This window comes from Aythya marila (genome assembly GCF_965140915.1).
Source record: "Aythya marila genome assembly, chromosome: 11".
NCBI lineage: Eukaryota > Metazoa > Chordata > Aves > Anseriformes > Anatidae > Aythya > Aythya marila.
In genome coordinates, this window is record NC_139052.1 from 6,387,504 (window position 1) to 6,408,010 (window position 20,507).

At 37.5% G+C, this 20,507-nt stretch overlaps 1 protein-coding gene across 2 annotated transcripts in view; it reads right to left on the reverse strand.

The window, feature by feature from the left end:
* Window positions 1–12,005: 12,005 nt before the first annotated feature.
* LOC309882229 (annexin A2) overlaps window positions 12,006–20,507 on the reverse strand; it is a 65,660-nt gene continuing 57,158 nt past the window's right edge. For both annotated transcript variants that reach the window (XM_082769120.1, XM_082769119.1), the window contains 9 exons: window positions 19,962–20,075; window positions 18,214–18,304; window positions 16,795–16,874; window positions 16,388–16,447; window positions 15,686–15,779; window positions 14,840–14,935; window positions 14,056–14,114; window positions 13,300–13,422; window positions 12,006–12,387 (listed from right to left, as the gene is read on the reverse strand). In XM_082769120.1, coding sequence (XP_082625246.1) covers window positions 12,328–12,387; window positions 13,300–13,422; window positions 14,056–14,114; window positions 14,840–14,935; window positions 15,686–15,779; window positions 16,388–16,447; window positions 16,795–16,874; window positions 18,214–18,304; window positions 19,962–20,075 — 777 coding nt within the window. In that variant the 3' untranslated portion in view covers window positions 12,006–12,327. The remainder of the gene's footprint in view (window positions 12,388–13,299; window positions 13,423–14,055; window positions 14,115–14,839; window positions 14,936–15,685; window positions 15,780–16,387; window positions 16,448–16,794; window positions 16,875–18,213; window positions 18,305–19,961; window positions 20,076–20,507) is intronic.

Consider the following 20,507-nt stretch of genomic DNA (forward strand, 5'->3'; position numbering starts at 1 on the left):
TTCTGGCTGACATTTTAAGCATATTCTGAAGCTCAACCTCTTCAGCAAAAAACATAACTTCACGATAATATAAAAACTTGGTATTATAAGCATATCTTTAAATAATTTTTAGAATCCGGTCTTACATACAATACTACAGCACATTGTCAGTTTTTCAGCTTACCAAAACAGGAAAGACTAATGGAAGTAAACAAAGCTACTTCGATGTAAAGCTGTATAAAATGAGAATATTTTCTGTTGCGAGACTAACTGAAGACAGATTTCCTGAAGATCGTGAGACAGATTGAGACAGTTGCCTTTATCACAAATTTCTGTTAGGAAAGCAGGTGCAAAATCAGACATTTGGGAAAAAAAAAAAAAAAAAACAACTCATTAGGTAAAGGCAAACTGCCTGAAATTGTCACATTCTTATCACAAAATATCAAAACACTCCAAAGAATTAAGAGATAAAAGCATGATTTTTACCATTCATATACATTAGCCAGTTATAATTTCTACTTCTCAGAAACAGTTTAGAACAACTGGAAAAAAATAAGAGAATTACACAGAATATGTTCAAATGTTCCATTTTTCACAAAACTGTCTAGCTGTATTTTAATGTTCACTGAAATCTTAAAAGGTAATTCTCTGTCTAAGAATCATTTGGTGGTAAAAATAAACCAAAACCCTTCTGCCATTCATTCTTGTTCTTTTTTTTTTTTTTTTTTTTTTCTCTATTCATTTATTTCATACAGGTTATTCAAATGTAAGCACACTTCCCTTTGCTTTCCTAAAGCCAGTAAGAGGAACCTGCAAATCTCATGGAATTCGTGTTTGGCCTGCTGCCTGAAAAACAAAAATTACTTCAGTCGGTATCAGCACAGAGCTGTTTTACTAGGTTGATACATAAAACTAGGCTTTCCTCCAGTTAAACAACAATAATTTGTTTTAGTTTGATAGGTCCTTCTAAATAATGGTGCCATCAGTAAACATCTGGCTTCTTCCTAGCAGATTAGGCCTCCAATGAGGAAAGTGTGTTTATAATTCTAATTTGAAACACAGCACATTAATATGCTGATTCTCATAATGTTTGCCTTAACCTGTTTGGAGAAATTATGACTACAAATATCTGGTACACAACACCTCTAAACTACCAGCTTGTATAAACAACACAAGAGCCGATACAGTCTCATACAGATGATTAGAACCACTTCAGAGGCAATCATGATTAGCGATTTGGCTCGAAGCCATATTTTACACATAAACAAAGCATCTGTTTCTGAGTTCCTGTCCCAAGCTAATAGACCCACCTCCCCTATTACTAATAAACCCATTCAAGAGAGCCAGATGGCCTATCTGAAACAGCCCGGGTGTTTTCCTGAGCTAGGCAAACCAGAGCCATGGAACCAGAGTTGGCTCCAAATCATATTTCCTTGGGCTCTAGGAGCCCGTAAAATGACACACAAACTGGCTCCACAAAAGAAGAATACAAAAGCTGGTACCATCCATTATTTAGAATTAGTGTGAGGCCAACAGCTGCCCCTCCAGATGATCCTTTCATGTAAGGTACAATGAAGGAAGATGAAAAGTACGGTGCACTCTTGCAGGAGTTGGTGTACTGCAATGCAGACTGTCGCCATTCCTTGCGGGATTTTTTTTCCTTCAGATTTTGCAAATCCCTGCCCGCAGCCAAGTAGTACTGCTCAGCTGTCTTGTCTGTATGTTGTATGTACTTGACAATTGGGCGGTTTTACATATTTAATAAAAGCGTCATATTTCATTAGTGGAACTGGGCTTTAAAAAGGATCTTGGGCTCCTCGGCAGGAACTGGAACTGTTGAGAGCCAAATAGAGCAGCACTGGTGTGGTTCAGTTGTAAGATCTCTTTCCTCTCCTGTGACCCAAGTTCTCATTTAAACAGTTCAGTCTGTAAGTAGATTAGTGAAGATGCTCCAGAAGCCAACGAGGTAGTGCTGCATGAGAACCCGTAACTGACCTAACCTAAGAAGACTATTAGAGATAAATTTTGTTTTATTTTCCTTAGAAGCAAATGGACAGGTGGTAAGTAGTGACAGGCAGAAATGGCCATTTAAGTTGCCTGCCCCATCAAACCACCTGCATAAAAAGAACTTCATTTTATCCCTTTCACTATGATGCATAAGGTGCTTTGTTCCACTAAGCTGATGACTGAATTTCAGCAGCGTATGTCCGCATGCACAATTCACTACAACAGGAGCAAATAAACCTCATTCTAAGAGCAGTAGCAGGTCATATCACTCCTGTAGAAGCAAGGAATTTTTTTGCAGAGAAAGTCCTTTCAGAACAGCACAGCCAAAGTGAGAATGTTTCTTGTGTGCTACTATCCCTAAGCTACAGACCAAAACTTCTTTATTTGTCTCCTGGGATACCAGCAGATTTGCAAAGACATAAACCTCCTCAAATACAGCTATCTTCCCCCCACCCAGCCATTAGAGACAGAAAAATGAATCATTGTAAGGGGAAAAAAAATCAAGGAAATGTGCTGAAACAATTGAGGTCTGTCACTCCTCTTCATTAAAAGCAGGTTCCACTGTAGTTATTGAAGCTCTCTGGGATCTCTTGGGATAAGTGCTGGAATAGAAATGTAAAGTACTGTTTTTCATGTATTTTCCCCATACTGTCAGTGCTGCGAGCAGGACATTCCTTGATTTTTAAAGGAAAGCCCTGAAAAACAGGCATATTTCACAGCCCAGATCAAGCGTAATTCTGAATCTATGTCACTGTTCACATCAGTGGCTGAGAACTCAGACTTTCCTTCAGAGGATAAAGGATTTAGTGAAATGTGCATAGCCAATGTTGTCCTGTTAGTCTAAGGTTTCTGCTGATTTTCCTTGAAGAGATTATTTCAGTGCAGGTAAGCCAGAGTATAAAACTTGAATCAAAAATCTCTTTCTGCATTCCTAGAAATGTAAGAAAAGATCACCATATACACATATTGTAAGAATGACATGCATGTTCCAGGTTTTCTTACTTCATGTTTTGAATTTCTGATTGAGATTTATTGTACAACAGGGTTTTGCAGTGGGGGGAAAAATAATTTAAAAAAAAATTTGGTTTTACCCACTGAGGGTAAAGTAGAGATAAGTAGAGAAAGGATGCAGGGGAAAAGAGGAAAGTGACCAAAAGCAAAACTGAATCTCCTGTTTCAAGAGGAAAAGCAGGTTGATGGTTTATGAGAAGTTCATTTGATTAATAAAACAAGATTTATAGCACTCAAACCAAGCACTGTCTACACTAGGCATTTTATTGCAGGATTTACCAAATTAAGCTACCTGGAATAAGTCTTTGGGATGAATTCTACCCTCTGAGAAAGTTCCTTTAGCAGTACAATTGGGAACGAAGTCTTAGTGCAACAAAAGCTGTCCTGAGCAGCCCCTTCCAAAAGTCACCGATGGAGTTACCAAAATTCTTACAATAACTCATGGCTCCGAGTCCACCTCAGCCTGTTACTTATGAAAACAAACAAACCAAAACCACCCCTGTCATTTCTGGAGTACATAAAATTCTCTGTACCTCTACTGGGCAATCACACCATGACAGATGCTGTCCTCAGTCCTCTGCCACAGTGCCCTGCTTCACCAAGGGGAATTCTCTCACCGTACCACGCAGTCTTCCCTTCCTCTGAGACCAACTGTGAGAACTTATCACTTTCATCAACAGCGCCTGGTTTAGCTAACAACAAGATCACTACAGTATCAATTTCAATGTGTTTTCATTTTTCAGAGAAGCCTCCAAACATGGTATTTGCACTGTTAATCTATTTGAGTAAGAACGCACTAGATATTTTGTGAAACATGGTGAGATACACCTTGCCAATCTTTTTTAATCTGAAGAGTTGAGATCTATTTGCTTATCACTTCCCACCAAATGTTAATGCAGAATTTATTTAATGCTAGTTTTCGTGTGCTGAATTAACTCACGACACAGCTGAGTGTCCCTCGTGAGCAAGTGATCCATTTGCACATGTCAAGCATCCTAGTCTATTTAGTCCTATCCCAACTGCTTAATGTCTGAAACAGAAGCATCCGCTACATTCTTCTTGATCTAAACAGCTAATTTAATACCCTTGGACAAAAGGGGCCTGGTGTTTTGGTAAGCTCCCATGGGTCTAACTATCACAAAGAAGAGATTGTTGAATACACACATAAAAAAGGAAGAGATAGGAGGCAGGCGGCCTGATCTTTATGACCCACTGATTATTCTATCAGTAAGTAGAAGCATAAATCTAGCTCCTGACCTAACAAAATACTATTTTACTTCCCTTTACTCTATATTTTATCTTTTATAGCCAATAAAACATTAAACATTACAAAAGGTTATGTTCGCACCAATATTTTCACTAAATGACAATAAATTCTAAGTTGAGCCAAGCAGAGGTTTCAGCAGCAGCTACTCTGACAGTTGTTGGACACTCTTCCTGCAATTCCCTCTGAATACATGAATGCCACTAATATCAAGAAAGCCCATCTGGAAAATCCAACACTGAATTTGAATCAGTCTAATGATCTTCTTAACGATTTAATAGCAAATCTATACACTAATACAAAGCTGAGTTCTTTTTCAATGATCTGGCTCCTCCACCCTCCTTTCTGAACATCCCCAAATACCAAAATCATCATCAGCCTTCTTAACTGAATTCCCTTGCCTTTCAAGGCTCTGAAGAGTTGTCTGGTTTTTATTCCACAGTGCTTAAGAGGGGAAAATTAAAATAATTGTTAGGAAAAAAGACAAAAAGAGATGACGGGACTGCAGAAGAATCAAGGTAGGGAGCAGACTAAATAGTCCACTCAATGCAAAACTAGGTTCTCCAGTTACATGGACTGTGTGGGTGACAGACAGGCAGAGTGGAAAATAGGTCTGAAACATGGTATGAGTTTTGTGCTCCGTCGCTTTGGGACAGACAGGGAGAACATGAAGTTGTTTTGAACTGGATCCAGAAACAATCATCAAGAACCACTGATCAGACTCCCAAAAGACTAAAGATAGGACAAAGGCATTGGCAGGACAGCCATCACAGGGCAGACTGGACAGTTCTCCCATCACAACACAAGACTTTCCTGAAACACTTCCATCTAAAAGGTTCACTCAGTCACCAGCTGTTCTGTTCATCCCATAAAGCACTGAATATTGAACTGCTCCTTCTCAGATGCCAGATCCCAAGTTTGCAGATTCACCACTGTTCTAGTGCAATGTAAGACCTACAGCTGAGACAACTGTGAAAATACTTGCTCACCTGGGAAAATAATTTCAGATACATAAGCTATGAAAGTTTGATCAAGGTTTGAAAGGACATTTCTCAAGCAGCATTTGAGCTGAAATTAATTAATGACAATTAATGATCACCAGTGCAGAGGAACTGAACCTAGGAGCAGAAAATATCAGTGAGAATAGTCCACCACTCGTAGTAGACTCAATATGTCAAGATTTACTTTAAAATGTTATTTTATTTTAAATGAAGAATTCATCTCTAATTTGAAAGGGAAACTAAGGCAGAGAGCAGCTAAATGACTTCCCCAATGTCACACAGTATATGAAGACCAACAGGGTAACACTATCAGGTAATTCTGTCCCAAACACAGTATCTTTTTTTATTCTAACATCAAATCCAAACTGCTGCCAAACTAATTAAACTGAGAATGGCATACTTCGGTAAGACCGTTTTAAAATGTGCAGTCATGAATACACTAGGAAAATGGAGAAAATGTTAGCGAGCATCTTAATTTTGTTTGGGAGGAGAAGAGGACAGCTATACTTATAAAACACATTAACTACTGGATTAATCCTGAATCAAGAGCATTTTCACGGCCAATTCATGTCTATTGTGATTGGTGAGGTGTGATATGAAGCTTTCAGTTACATTTTTTTCTACAACAGAAACTTTTTAGTGACATAGGAATATGGAATTACACAGTTTAAACTAACCGACGAAGAAAGTCTGGGATCAAACAGCATGTCTGCAAGCCCAATTTCTGCCCTATTTTAAAAATGCTCTGAACAAGGTCAGCAGAGCACTGTCCTGACTGAAGGGCCCACAAAACTTCAAAACCTGGTAAATACCTGACTAAGGGGCAAGCATACTGTAATAAGGTCAGATATTGAGAGGAATGTAGACAGTTGAAAACGACAAGTCTAGATCTTCAAAGCCACTGGAGTGCCTCATATTCTGCATTCCAGACTGAAGACACAGACCTGAATTTACAGATGACTCAAGGCGAGCATTCCACTCACTTGGACAGCTCAGGCAGGTTCTTACAGCTTAACAGACATATCACTCCGGGAATTCCAGAAGTACTCTCCCAGCTCAGGGGTTTTACTTGTTTGATAAATTACACACAACATTCCCATCTTTCCTTTCTAATATTTAATCAGAGAAAATTGTTCTATGTGAATTAGCTCTTATTTAACCAACTGCCTTTTAAAATGAATTTCTTACATGCAGAATCAAGGCATCTCTGCAGCTTATTCATCTAATGTCAAGGTGTTTTCCAAGCCATGACCTACACTAATCTAAAATACATATAACACATATAATAAAAAGAGAGAGAAGTAGATTACATCTTCGTATGTTCTGTGCCGCTGAGAGCTCTCAAATCATGTATGTTGGCAGCCTCTGAATATTTTGTCAGTATATCAGTTAGTTTACTACAGGTCATTATTTCGAGCCTTTTGGCTCCCACCCAGTTCCAACAACTTGTTTTAAAACACTGTATTATCATTATGGATGCAGCAGCTTCTGAAACAACTGCACTTCTCATTTTTCTTCACAATCTGGTATTTCCAGGATATACAGTAATATATCTTTTATATAGCAATAAAGGGTGGAAGGCAGAAATAACTGAAAAAGCCAGATCACACCTTATCAGTATTTTTTAAATCTTATTCCTTATTCTACATGACACACACAAGACATTACACCTCATTATCTGTGCCAGTTTTGAACTGACAGGTCAACCCCATTCTCTCAAAGTGAAATAAATTAGCTCAAGAAAGAAAAGGAACAGAAAAAGGAGGAAAATTGTCCCATCTACCCCCATCAAAAAATGTAGCATGAGACCTGAATGTAATCAGAAAAAAAAAGCAGTTGCTTTAGTGATACATTTTTTTAATAAAAAAATTGCAAAAGAACAGAAAAAAATCTTCCTGTAATCCATCATTTGCAATAATATTATGACTTAGTCATAGTTCAAAACTACTATACAATATAAACTGTTTTCTGCTCTATTGCAAGAAAAAACCTTGTTGCAATGAGAATGGATATTCTGAACTAATAGTCCACAGCAAAACCCAAAACATACCTAAAAAGCTCCTAACATTATTTATGGAAATAGGGAGGAAAATAGAAGTTGTAAAGAATTTAGATCCCCTATTATTAGTGTATTTATTGTGAAATGCCAACTGTTGCTTTACTGTCCTATTTAAGTACATCATTATTAAATTTATTTGCAATAATTTCATTGCAATACTGTCTCAGAAACAAAATTGAATTAACTATGTAATCATAAAAAGCCTACAAGGATATAAAGCAACTCATTTAATGTTTTTATGATAAAATCTTTAAAAATATTTTTTTTCCAATATAATTACCCTTCTTTAGTGCTTAATAAATTTTAAAGATTCTAGGAAGAGATTTGTTTGTTTTGCATTTACTTTAAAATCAAGTAGAAACACAGCAACTTTAAGATAGCCTTTCTTTTTCAGGGAACAAAATTTCAAAAACTTCATAAATTCAATCTTTTGTAAAATGTGGTAAAATGTATTTATAACTATTCTTTCAATAATAATAATAAAAGCAGATTTTTGTGCAACAGATAAGTTCTGTGTAAGTTTAGAAATAGTCCCCACAAACCTTAAAGCTTATTTTCACCTTACAAGTAAATCACTACCTGAAAATACACAGGTATAAAACCGACAGCTAAGGACTCCTAGCACAAGGCTGCAGAAGAATGGGCAAATTATTTAATAGCTGTTACATCATGAATTCACAAGCAATATACTGTGTTCTACAGTTAACACACCTGTATACATTTCTTCCAATCAGCCTTCTTAATTAGCAAAATATTATTTTCTATTAATCACTAAACAGGTCCTTACATAAGCCACAGTAAAAAAGATCAGTGAGTATTTTTTCCATTAATACACTAAAAACGCATAGGCTGAACTTAAACAAAGCCCTTTCATATAATCAAAATAATTCTTGCTGTATTAAAAATTCAAAAACATTTCCTGAGTGTGGAAACAACAGTCTGAGTGAGAAGAAAAGGAACATTAATGTACTCAAATAATTGGAAATATCTCCTTTAGAAAAGCTATGTTAATGGCACATATTTTATTATCAGATAAGACAGTGAAAATGCAAAGATTGTTCAACTGATAGCAGCTAAATACTAGAGTGCTAATATGAATATAGCAAGAGATATGGCAACGTATTTAATTTTGTATGGAGAAAATGAGAATGAGTACCTGTTTTAAATCAGAAAGCAGCAGATTATTTCAAAATCAAAACACTTCCTGCTAACAGGGAGAAAATTCCTTTACTGCTACTGTCATTACTAATCCACTCCTTGGAAGGCTATTCACAAAAAACCTTCCAGTTTTGAAAATTTGTAATACGATTAGAATATCAAAAATCATTTGGGTTTCCTGTGCCCTAAAGAGAGCAATTATAAAATTTAGGTAATTATTTCAAAGAACATAGTCAATTTCTAGATACAGAAAAAATACTGGAAGATGAAACTGAATTTTTGACATGAAGGTTTAGAGTCAAGGAATGTAAATGTTTGGAGAAAGCAGAGTTCATAATATATCAAGATGTATCAGGATTTTTGTTTTGCTTTAAAGGCAGGAATACTTGAAGCTTTCTCTGAGCTCCCTCTCGTGAGCACATGCTGACAATACACCAAATGCATCACCTACAGTGGGACCCAAATAACATACGAGCTGTAATTTCATATACAGTTATTTGTTTCTTATTGCATCATACCCCAAAGAGCCTTGCAGACAGCAAGGTTCAGTTCCAAAGATAGTCATGTACAGCTAGCTTTCCCTAGAAGGAATAAAATATAAACAGAAACATATAAAAAATAAAATCTGCTTCTCTATCTGGTGCTTCTGTAGAGCTCATGATCTCTCACTGCAAGGAAAAGTTACACTTGAGGGACAAGCTTTAAAGACAGTCATAGCAGTGTTGACAGAGCAAGCATTATGCTTTCTGAAGTAGAAATGCTACAGTTTTTTTCCCTTTTTTAATATTAATGAAAAAGGTATTTTAAAATCAACCACTCAAAAAATCTTTCATCTTGCAAGAAGCTTTTCCATTGAATAGGATGTAAACATTGTCTTAGCTCTTCACTGAACTACAATTAATTTTAATTAATCCATTTTAAATCTTTCTCCCTTATAAAACATTTTGCATTACTCTATATCAATGCACTGCAATAAGAAACCACCTCTTTTATACGAGGTTTAGATGATGTGCAAATGGAGTTACAAATCACAGCAATAAGGATTTTTGCATCAAGGTGTAATCCCTGACAGCTTTTCCACCATTAGTGTCTTGATCATAATCTGAATTAGACCGTTTAAACTGTTCTCAGGTGACTAATTTACCTGAAATATGAGGAAGGAAGTTGTGTATAAGAAACAGTAAAAGTCACCCTTATGTGTATGACTGTAAACCACACCAAGGAAACCACCTAGAGCCATGTTAGAAACATCACTATTTTCTTTGTAGTTGCTTAATTCCATATTCATGGAAAGGTATATGCTTCTTTAGCCCTATTACAATGCCTATGTCACAAAGCAGATCTGATAAGACACTAGTATAGATCCAAATAAATCCTACTACCATTATTTCTTGTGGAATTTGGTTTATTCAGATAAATGGTGCCAACAAACTGTAAAATATCCCTGGGAAACTTTCTGTGGTTGCATGTGTTACTGGAATGGGGTAACCGAAGAGCAAACAATGAACTAAATCAAGATCTTATCCCCAAAAAATGAGATCAAACCCTTTCTTCACACATTTTTGGGACAGCAAGAATCTGGAGAGGCATATTTTAAGTGCATACAATTTCTCTTCTGAAGGCAAATATATCTCAGATAAAGTAACAGTCTAAATCATATCACCAGCAACTGAAATTATGCCTTTTTTTTTTCTTTGTTTTATCATGTATTTGATTTGCCAGGTGGGGAATTACTAGTAAAACATTGCAACACTGCCAAGTACCATTCTTAGAGGTGGTTTTGATTTTCAAAGTCCAGGAAACCTGATCCTGACAAAATACCTATGACCAGGGACCTATCTTTTACATTAGCAAGCCCACAACCACATGACAGGACCTACACGAAAGCTTGCAAATTTGTCCTTATCTGGAACATCAGTAAGCCAGTAGTATCAATAAATATATAAAAGTAATATATATATATATAAACTAATGACATCAACAAAACACGTATTACATGCAGAAAACATTTTTAGAATTCACAGGAGGCTAATATAGGTTTCTAGTCTACATTTAGCAAAAACGATCCCGGTCTTTGAAACTGTGCAGGTTTATTTAACATCACTTTGCTCCCAAAGAAGGACTGCCTGCAATTCTAAACACCATGTAGCAGCAAGGCAAAGCACGCTAGCCATCAAATTCTAGTTGTTCATTCCACGAACTGGAAAAATACTCGCCATTTCATTTCTTTTACACGGCCACATATGAGCAAGCAAAGTTTATAGAGATGGCTTACCTAATTAGATTCAAAGAGTAATTTACTCTCTCAGCAATAGTTTTTAGATGTACAAATCTAGTCAGAGAGGCATTTTGTGACCAGGTGTGAACGACACTGCTCCATCAGGCATTAAATTGGAGCTGCTCCTGAAAAATGCTATCATTTGTGTATTTAAGTTACCAATATTTTATCAACTGCATTTTATACCAAATATTCCTTGTGGTGTACAGCCACAAGGCATTTTTGCATGGATCTCTCACCCCTTCAATAGCAACACGAAACAGGCTACTGCATGCTTCTCTTTTCAGAAGGCTTGATTTTAAAAGTCTTAAGATTTACCCATAGAACTCCATCTGCCTCTGAACCAGGGCCACAAAAGAGGTAATGTCTGAGAGAAAACAGCTGATACATGCTAGCAGCTTCTTATTGCCAAAGCAACAACAGCTGAGAAACGAGAAAAACAGTTTCTCGTCAGTTACTTAATGCTTATACTGAAGTTGTGCCGGGAGCCGCTGTGAGGGGCTGGATGTGCGTAGTGAACGCTCACAGCGCACCCAGGGCCCTCGCCTCACGCTGCCGGCTCGCCTCGGCCCCGACGCAGGAGGGCAGACACGCAACACTCCCGAGTGAAGCGTTGAATACCTGTCACCACACAGCAGCAAACAGAACTCCCTGAGCGGCAGGCAGGGCGACGGGGACACGGCGTGCGCCTGCGGCTTCCCTCACGGCTCTCGGCTGGGTTTTGGGCGGCCCCGGGCCCCCTGAGGCGGACGAGAGGCGCGCGGGGGCCGCCCGCAGCCTGCTGAGGAGCTCAGCGCCCCTCAGGCGCGAGGCGCGGCCCGGCGGGAGCGGCACGCGCGGGAAAAAGGGCGGGAAGGAAGAAGGCGGGAAGGCAAAAGGCGGGAAGCTGCCTCCTCACGGGCCGAAGGCCTGAGGCACCCCGGCAGGGCGCGGCCCGCTCTGAACGCTGCTGGAGGGGGACTCACAAATACTCGCCCCATGTTTTACACGGACAAAAAAAAACGAAAACAAACACCTGGGGCTTGAGTTTTACTGTCACTGATTTGCAAACATACGTAAATAAAAATCAGGGGAATCGTTTTGCTTTTCTTAAGAAATTGCATAACCAAAAAGGGGAAAGGTTTCGAGGGAGGAAGATAAGGTTTCAGCCGTGGGGAGAAAACAAAATACAGAGAATGGTTGGCAAAGGCTAAATATGTGTCAATTGTTCACGCAATTTTCAAATTAAAGGTCCAAAAGAGATACATCTTAAAGTAAAACTTCCGTTTTATTTAAGTTTTATTAGAAACATTGCACAAAGAGGCGGTCTTTCAGAGGCACTTTCACCTCTTATCTCTGGAACGTTAGTTAGTTTCTGTGGCTTTATGCTGTTAAGGACTTTGGCAGAACCAAGCAGAGCACTGCTGCTGAAAGAAGTGCAAACAGCACTTGGAAAGCATGCTATAACAGTGGTCTTGCAGATAGAAAGGCAAGTCAAGGTTAGCCAGGCAAGTCATTTTTCCTAGGGTTACAGTAACAGGAAGAGCAGAAAAAGCATGTCTCTTGATCTGGATTTCTTCCATCACAGTTTTCAGTCCTCTCCACCACACAGGTTCAGCAGTGCCCTCTGGTAATCACCTTTTGTGTCTTGCTGTAAAGACAAAAAAAAAAAATGTATTAAGAAACAATTGCAAAATACGAAGGCATACACTTTATATTCTAAACATGTGGGACTGACTGTTTTACAGCTGAAGCCTTGCCAGCCTGGAGTAGACTATCACAATTGAGTTTTACTTAAATGTGAATGGGAATTATTTATCATTTCTGCAAAACATATGCAAGGTCAATACAGGAAATTTTGGTACAAAAAAGAGTAACACAACAAAGGAAAGCTGAACAACTTGATTCTGTTCCTTTTCACTAATCACCACAAAAATTTATACATTAAATTCACAATTTTGACAACTTCCTTATCATTTCAAATTGACATTTTTAGGAAAAGATTTGGGCTTAAGGTTTTGATTGCAACTACATCTAAACAAGGAAGAACGTATCTTGCTGATGCAAAGGTGGATATAGGAACAGTTTTCAACAGCTGCACAAGCTCTTTACCTATACCCCAAATTAAATAAAACCTATCACTTAATATTTCCTCTACCCAATCACACAAAGGGACAAAAAATCTGGCTAAAAAGCCTACTCCTTGGGCACTGGAATGAAAGATAACAATTCAGATGATATGTTCATTCAGCAATCCTAGAGCACTTTTTTTTTTTCTTTTAGTCTGTGATAGAGATGGGTGAACAGAATTTTCTTTTATAATAAATCAACTCATTGGACTAAACCCACACATAACAGTCAATTGGCTGCCAGGAACTGCACCAGCAGTAGACTTGAAAGTTTAAGGTTGGTTTTTCTATCGGGCATTGATAACTGGTAATGACCTACTATTCTCACTGCAGCCTCTGAAGGACTTCCCATGAATTCTAATGGTAGAATTAGCCCAAAGAAGAGCACCAAGAACATCCACACAATTAATATAAACTGAAAGCTGAAAACTTACCTGGATGAAATAATAGAGGGATTTTCCATATTTCCTCTTGAATTCACTCTTAATTTTCAGCATGTCAACCTCACAGCGTGAGACCATAATCCTGATCAGGACCTTGTCACGGGTTCCCTTGCCCTACAAGCACATTCACATTTAGAACTTTAAGAGATGAAATGCATTAAAGGATGCTGTAACTGACAGAAAAACAACGAACTACAGGTAACTGAGATGCATCAGTAAAAGATCCAATGAATTACACCTTCTAACTAAAGTCATTATTATGATCCAGGAATTTGAGCATGAACATACCCTTCTCATCAGCAGTATTTGACCAACTTCTAGACACCAATCTAGCTACCTAGACTGCAATCCGCAGTTCCAGTTCACCAGGAGGTCTTCTTCCTGGTATTGTCTAACAGCTGTCACCAGGCATTTCTCTTCCATCCCTTTTCTCAAAGAAATCTTTTGAGGCAAATTTAGTTATCTGATTTGGCATTTCAATAGATAGATTTTCTACTATCAGCTCTTGTTTACCTGCAAAAACAGTCAACTAATCTAATGAAGATCGTTATTACATGACCCTCCCCTGCACTTCCCTACACCAGATACATATAGCTATTAAAGAATGCTTTTGAACAGTATTAAGTCTTAGTTCACTCATCCACATGCCAGTTACACATCATATGAATAAAACTATCTAACAAACAAAAATTTGATGAAACAATGGCTAGAAGATAATGAGTAGTAAGAATGAACAGTCTTCCCTACCTTCATGGAATCATACAGTCTGTCCGCAAAATACAGCTGCTTGTTCTGAATGCATTGGACTGAAGAGAGAAAGACAATGAATAGGTACATACCCTGCCATTCATGTAAGAACAGAACACAGAATCTTGGAGTCTTTTTAAAGACATGCTAAGTACTCAAAAGAAGGTTTCCACCAACAGTTTCTCCAGAAGGGGACCTGGAGTAATCATTTTTAAGCTGAGATTGTTTACAAGTTGTTTGGCTATCCCTTTCTTTGTTTTGCATTTTCCTTAAACAATTTGTTTCTCTCAGTTTGAAATGAATTCTCTTCTTAGAAAATGTCCCATGAAACCGGGCAATACCCTAGTCATTTTCATCGCATACCACAATAGCAGCCACCCAGTATCCTCCACATCCCATCTTCCCTCACACACACACACAGCTCTATCTCCAGCCTATGTCTATGTTGAATGCTTAATGTGCCCAGCTAGAATTCCAACCTTTTGTGTTTGGGGGAAATAAACATTAACTTCTGCGACACTGACCCTTTAACAACAGATCACAAAACATGCCTTTTCATTTTCATTTGGCAATCAAGATATATATTTTGCAGAGGGCAAAAATCTGCTACTTCTCAATATTTGTAATGTCCTAAAATATGCAAATGGACCTAATAGTGCCAGCTCTTCTAGTTTCTTTCTCCTCCAGAGATACAGAAGAACCTGGGCCCTCTTCTCATCCCATTATGCTGCAAGTGCACCAAAAAAGATACTATCTAAAGGTAGACGACTTCAGAGTAACTCACCAAGATTAAGGAAGGCATTCTCCAGATCTCCCTTAACCTCCTTCTTGATGCTCTCCAACATATCATATGGACTGTAGCTCTTGTACCGCTCAAACACTATTACAAGAAAGAAAGCAGATGAAATCAAAGTCAAATCAAGAGCTGTAAAAGTAACCACCCAAACCAAAAATGCAGACAGAGCAATGCAGAGACATGGTTTAAAAAATGATTTAAAAAAATATCTTTTTTAAAAATGTCTGTCCAAGTCCCTCTGAGAACTCTCTTAACTACAGCCAGTTTGCCAGCTGATAATGAAGTTCCCATACTATCATCTTTTTGTTTTCCTTGAACACCTCCTCAATCCTCTAGAATACCAGTTAGTCCTGTCACTAGTATTTTTAGAAACAACAGTGATTTAGCTCCTGAAAATAATGTTCAAATGGCTTTCCCATGTGCTTACAGAAGCTGCTTGATGGCCTTCAATATCAAATTTAAATGTGTGATATAGCTAACCTACCCTGGGACAGAATGAAAAGTTGAAGGACCTCTTCAAGGTTTCACACAACCCATTTTCTAGATTTGTAACATTTTCATTCTCAATGTACATAATGTACATGGCATACCACTGGGCAATTGTTGCAAAAAAAATAGTTAAAAAAAAAAATGTAAAAAAGAGCTCTACATTCAAATTTTGAGATTAACATATCCACAGATAATTAAAAAAAATTGTAACAATATGTATATGAGTAAGATTTCCTTGTTTTATTACTTTTCACACTCATCTCCATCACCTTTGGGACAAAATACTTACTACTTTGCTCTAACTTGCTCTTATAGGGAAAAAAAAATCCATCTTTTGAACAGTACCTTTTTGCAGGTGTGGAACACTCCTTTCAGTCATAATGTTGATCCATTTGGGCACATCAGTTCCCTTCCGCTTCACACCAGCATCATAGAGTTCCTGAGTTTAGAAAGTAAAGCAAAATCATGAGTTACACAAAAAACATCTCAAATATATACAATTACTGGAAAAAGAGCACTACTGGAACTGTGTCCGTGTTACACAAAAGGACACATGGCTGGGCAGATCACTAAGGACAAAATATATAGATCTAACCCAAAACCAAGACTAAAACTAAACAGAGGTAATTAGAAAGCAATTACTCTAATTAGCTGTGTTTACCTCAGCAGAACTGCTTTTGGTAACTTACAGGTGTAATCAACAAGCATTACACAGCCACGAAGTTCAATAATCCCTCTCTCTGAATCTTTTGCAATTTTTTGGTTGCCAGTCTTTGCAAGATGCTCCCTTTTGTTACAAGATCTCATTTTCTATGCGCTTGAAAGAAATACCAGAGAGTTTCTGTACAGGTAAGTAGCCCATGAAAATTGTTATCAAGATTACAAGTAACAAATACCTTGAGAGCATGCAAACATTGCTAAACAATACCATCTGAAATATACACACCTGTCTTCATAAATGCTTCTAATTCTCACAGAAATTGTACTCTGAATATCTCCGTAAGTTTGGCCAACTTGAGACATTTCATGGTTCTTACTAGCACTTACCCTAGCATCTTGGTCAATCAGTTCATAGTCGATCACAGAAGTATCTTCACATCTTTTGCCCTTCAAATGAGAATAGCAGGGTTTAGAAGACATTTAATTGATTGAGAGCAACTTACTACATGCATTTTTTTTCTCTTTTGTTTTATTAATCAGTGTTTGCTAAATGAGTAAACTTATGCTTCACTTTATGAATGAAGCTATGCTTTGCTTATGAAGTGGCTATAAACACTGTGTTCCTGTCAAAATACACCGTCCTTCAACATTTAAATTACTTTTATTTATTTTCAAAAGACTGAAAATACAAGGAAATTTAATATTGAATCAGAAATCCTATTGCTTTTCTGGCAATCACCAGTCAATTACCAATGGGCAGGCACATTAGGAAAAGCGGAAAGACAAAGACCCACCTTGGCTAGGGCAACCATCAGCTTGCGGAAGTCACCAGATGTGTCTGATATAATATCCTTTTCCAGTTCTGTCTTGTACACTAGAAAACAAAAAATTCTTTTTCAATTAAAGGTATCCTACAAATACCTCATTACTAGAACAGTACCTGATGACTGTTTTATGCACAGCAACATACAGCTACCATCTAAATCATACATGGAAAGCAAGGAAAACGCATGCTTCCATACAAAAGAAAAAAACCACTGCTATCAGCTAGTTTCTGGAGTTCCCATGTCAACAAAGGCTACCTCCTGATGTGGAAAGATAACAGGAGAGCCTGAGGATATTAAAAGGAAGGGAATTTTGCTTTAAGCTGAATATACTACTACACTGATCTTAGTTATCAATGACTGCTTGTTTGCCAGCCGTAGCATTTAGACCTTCACCACTCATGGACCTACAATTAGACAACTACAATTACAAGTTTAATGCAGAAGACAAAATTGTTATGATAGAAAAAAGGAATGTTGCATGTGATTCCAGTATGGTGTCTCAACATCTTTGTGGTTTTCTAATTGCTACAAGATCACATTCTCTCTCCTGTTGTACAGCAATTTCATTTACAGTAGCAACATTCTCTCCACTGTTACATAGTTTTTTCAATATATGTCATTAAGACTACATTGCTTTTGCTTGTCCTTTTTGATTCTACCAGTGTCTTAGTGGAATTGCTTGACAACAATTAAGCATTAGCACAGAACAATTTTTTCTATTTCAATCTATTTCTGGTGAAGCTCAGTTTTGAAGCTCAAGGAAACAAACAGGTACTGGACAGCTGTACTACCAATTGTAATGAACACAAACAGAATGACCAATGTGTAAATATTATGAATATTAAAGGAAAGAAATGTTTTAAGATGGACCTTAGGTCACTGTCGCATCTCCTTAAGTTGTCACATCTCCTTAAATGAATTATACCTTAAATCAGATAAAATGCTTTATAAAAGTTGAAAAAGAGAATATATAATTTTATGAAGTTTTACTTCATGTCTTTTCTGGCAGATCTAACAAAAAACTTCTAAGTATGCTTTAGGGGGGTTCAAATTCACCTATTTATAGCATAACTGACCCTAGAATCCATAAATCTTTCATTGTTGATTCTATCACTGTTCACAGAACTATGTAGCTTACAAAAGAACATTGAGCCACAACTTAGATGAGTAGTGAATGTTCTCCAACTTGTTTGCTGCCAAGCAACAGATGAAACTATATACACACACTAATATCCAACATGCCAATTTAAAATTTCTTATACCCAAACACCAGAGAATCAAAGCAGACATGGTATAAGAAATTCAGTTAAATCAATACAAAGGGGTTATTATCCAAGTAGCTTCATGTACAAACATAATGCATTGAAACTTTCAAAATGAACTTACTTTCTCTGTAGACTCTATTAATTTCACTAAGCTCCTGATTTGTCCGTGAGCAGATGATTTCAATGAGAGTGTCTTCATCAGTTCCCAGACCCTGGAACACATTCAGTTAGTTGCTAGAAATAAACAGACATGCTTGAACAGTTTCAAAATATTTTACAGATATTTCATTATCCTCTCTCCTTTCTCCCACTCTTAACAGTTGCACAACCATTCAAGGATATTTTTGGTAACTGTTTGGTAAATGTTTCTAATGGGCCAGAGAAACCCCAGATGGAACATTTCTATTTGCCATATATTAGTTTTCTCTAATAGCTTTGAAATCTTGTTGCAAGTATTCTCTCTGGGCAATGTGCATTTTTCACAAGTGTCTGTAACTCTCAGCAACCTCACCACCACCACCGCAACTGCTGGAAGTCAACTTATGGCAGCCTATGGGTGGTTCTTTGTATTGACAGCACAGGATGAAACTCTGATTCTTAGCATGCAAATGGGCAGCAACCAATTTGTTCTTCCCTACCTCCCTCCAGATACCTCTCCAACTATGAAAGCAAAGTTAAGAAAATAATCAAATCGATCTTAAGCTCAAGCAAACTCAGAACAGTAGACTGAGTGCTTGGGAGATGGGAATGTCCAACTTAATAAGAGAATATAATACTTTGTACCTATAGTGACTCTAAGTTAATGGTTTGGTATTCAGGTGGTAAATGCAGCAGAAATGCTGCAAGTATATGGCTATCCTAAACATAATATGGCATAAATTACACACACACACACACACACTAGATTTACAGCAAATTCTGGATAGCCTGGGCTTAAACCAGAAGAGGGCAGCATCTGATTGCTCAAAGAATGGATTTGGCCCCCCCATTAAAGGGTTACCATATCAGTAATGGCATTTTTTTTTTTCTACTTGCTTTTCATAGTCTGGACAAATTAGTAAATCATCTCTGTCTTGTTCTGAGTTTCAGCATATAAATTGTAATACTTGTGTGGTTTTTTTTACATATTAAAAAAATAACCACATAAAGAATATTTGGAATTTAAGGGATGATTATAAATACAAGCTTCCAAACTTTAGTTTGCTTAGAAAGGTGAAAGCAGTGGCATGAGCACCTCTCAGAGTCTTGTTTCAGTGGCTGGCAGAGCAGATATTTCTCAACTAGTGACCTATTCCATGCTTATGTGTGACTGTAGGGGACTGAGTTCAGTGAGTTACTGCTGCTCCAAGAATGCTTTGATGCCCCCTCCTCCTTATGTTCTACACAGATGCAGGCCTGGTACATGATGTTCTTTCAAAATCAGTGATATGACCCAGTAACTGCAAACTACTTTCTCAGCCTATAAATGCATGCAGAGGATTTAATAGTTCCAGCTAGCAGCTGCTCTCTTATCCTTTTTTTTTTTTTGTACTAGGAACCTGTACGTTGTTTTAAAGAACAGTCACGAGAACTGCAACTAGTCAGAGCAGCCTATCAGTTACACCTGACCTGATTCAATTTTTCCTAAAAAGAGGATTTAATTAACCCTATAAATCACATGAAAAAAATCACAGAACTTCTTTAATTTCCCACTGAGATTTTGGATGCCTTGCAGATGGATGCTTAAACTGTAGGACTAAACTAAACTAAACTAAACTAAAATAAAATAAAATAAAATAAAGGACGTATTTGAAAACTGCCCTTGAATACAAATTCATTCCTGACATAGTGACATCAGACTAACAGACTGAAATTACAAATCTTATTTACCTTCATGGCAGCTTTCAGTTCAGATGCATCATACTGTGATGGTGTCTTCAGCAAGCCCAAGATCACTGCCTCTAAATGACCTGACAGAGCAGACTTGAGTGCTGCTGAAAGTTCCTGTAAAGAAAAAGGAGACAGGATGGAAGGACAAAATTAAAGCTCACTTCTGATCTCCAGTGAATTTAGCCTGCAGTGCTTTAAATCACCAAGCCTGCAACAGTGTTTATTAAACAATCGACAAGGAAACAGAACATAAAGAGCTTTTGTTTTGTGAAAGCCTAAAAATGAAGTTAGGGCAAATCGAAATTTTCTCATCCTTTGACTATACAGAGAAATTCACTGGTGGCTGGCAAAGTGCTTGGAAGCATGATGCAAAGACATCCAAGTGACTCTGAACAACTCAGCTCTGGTCTTGAAGCACAGACACTTTGTTAGATCTAATAAGCACTGATAGATCTGAGTGTGACTCCCTACTGTCAGGTTTCTCCATCATACGTTCACAGTTTTCCCTGTAGCACCATATTATTTGTGTTTTTCCTATTATCACAA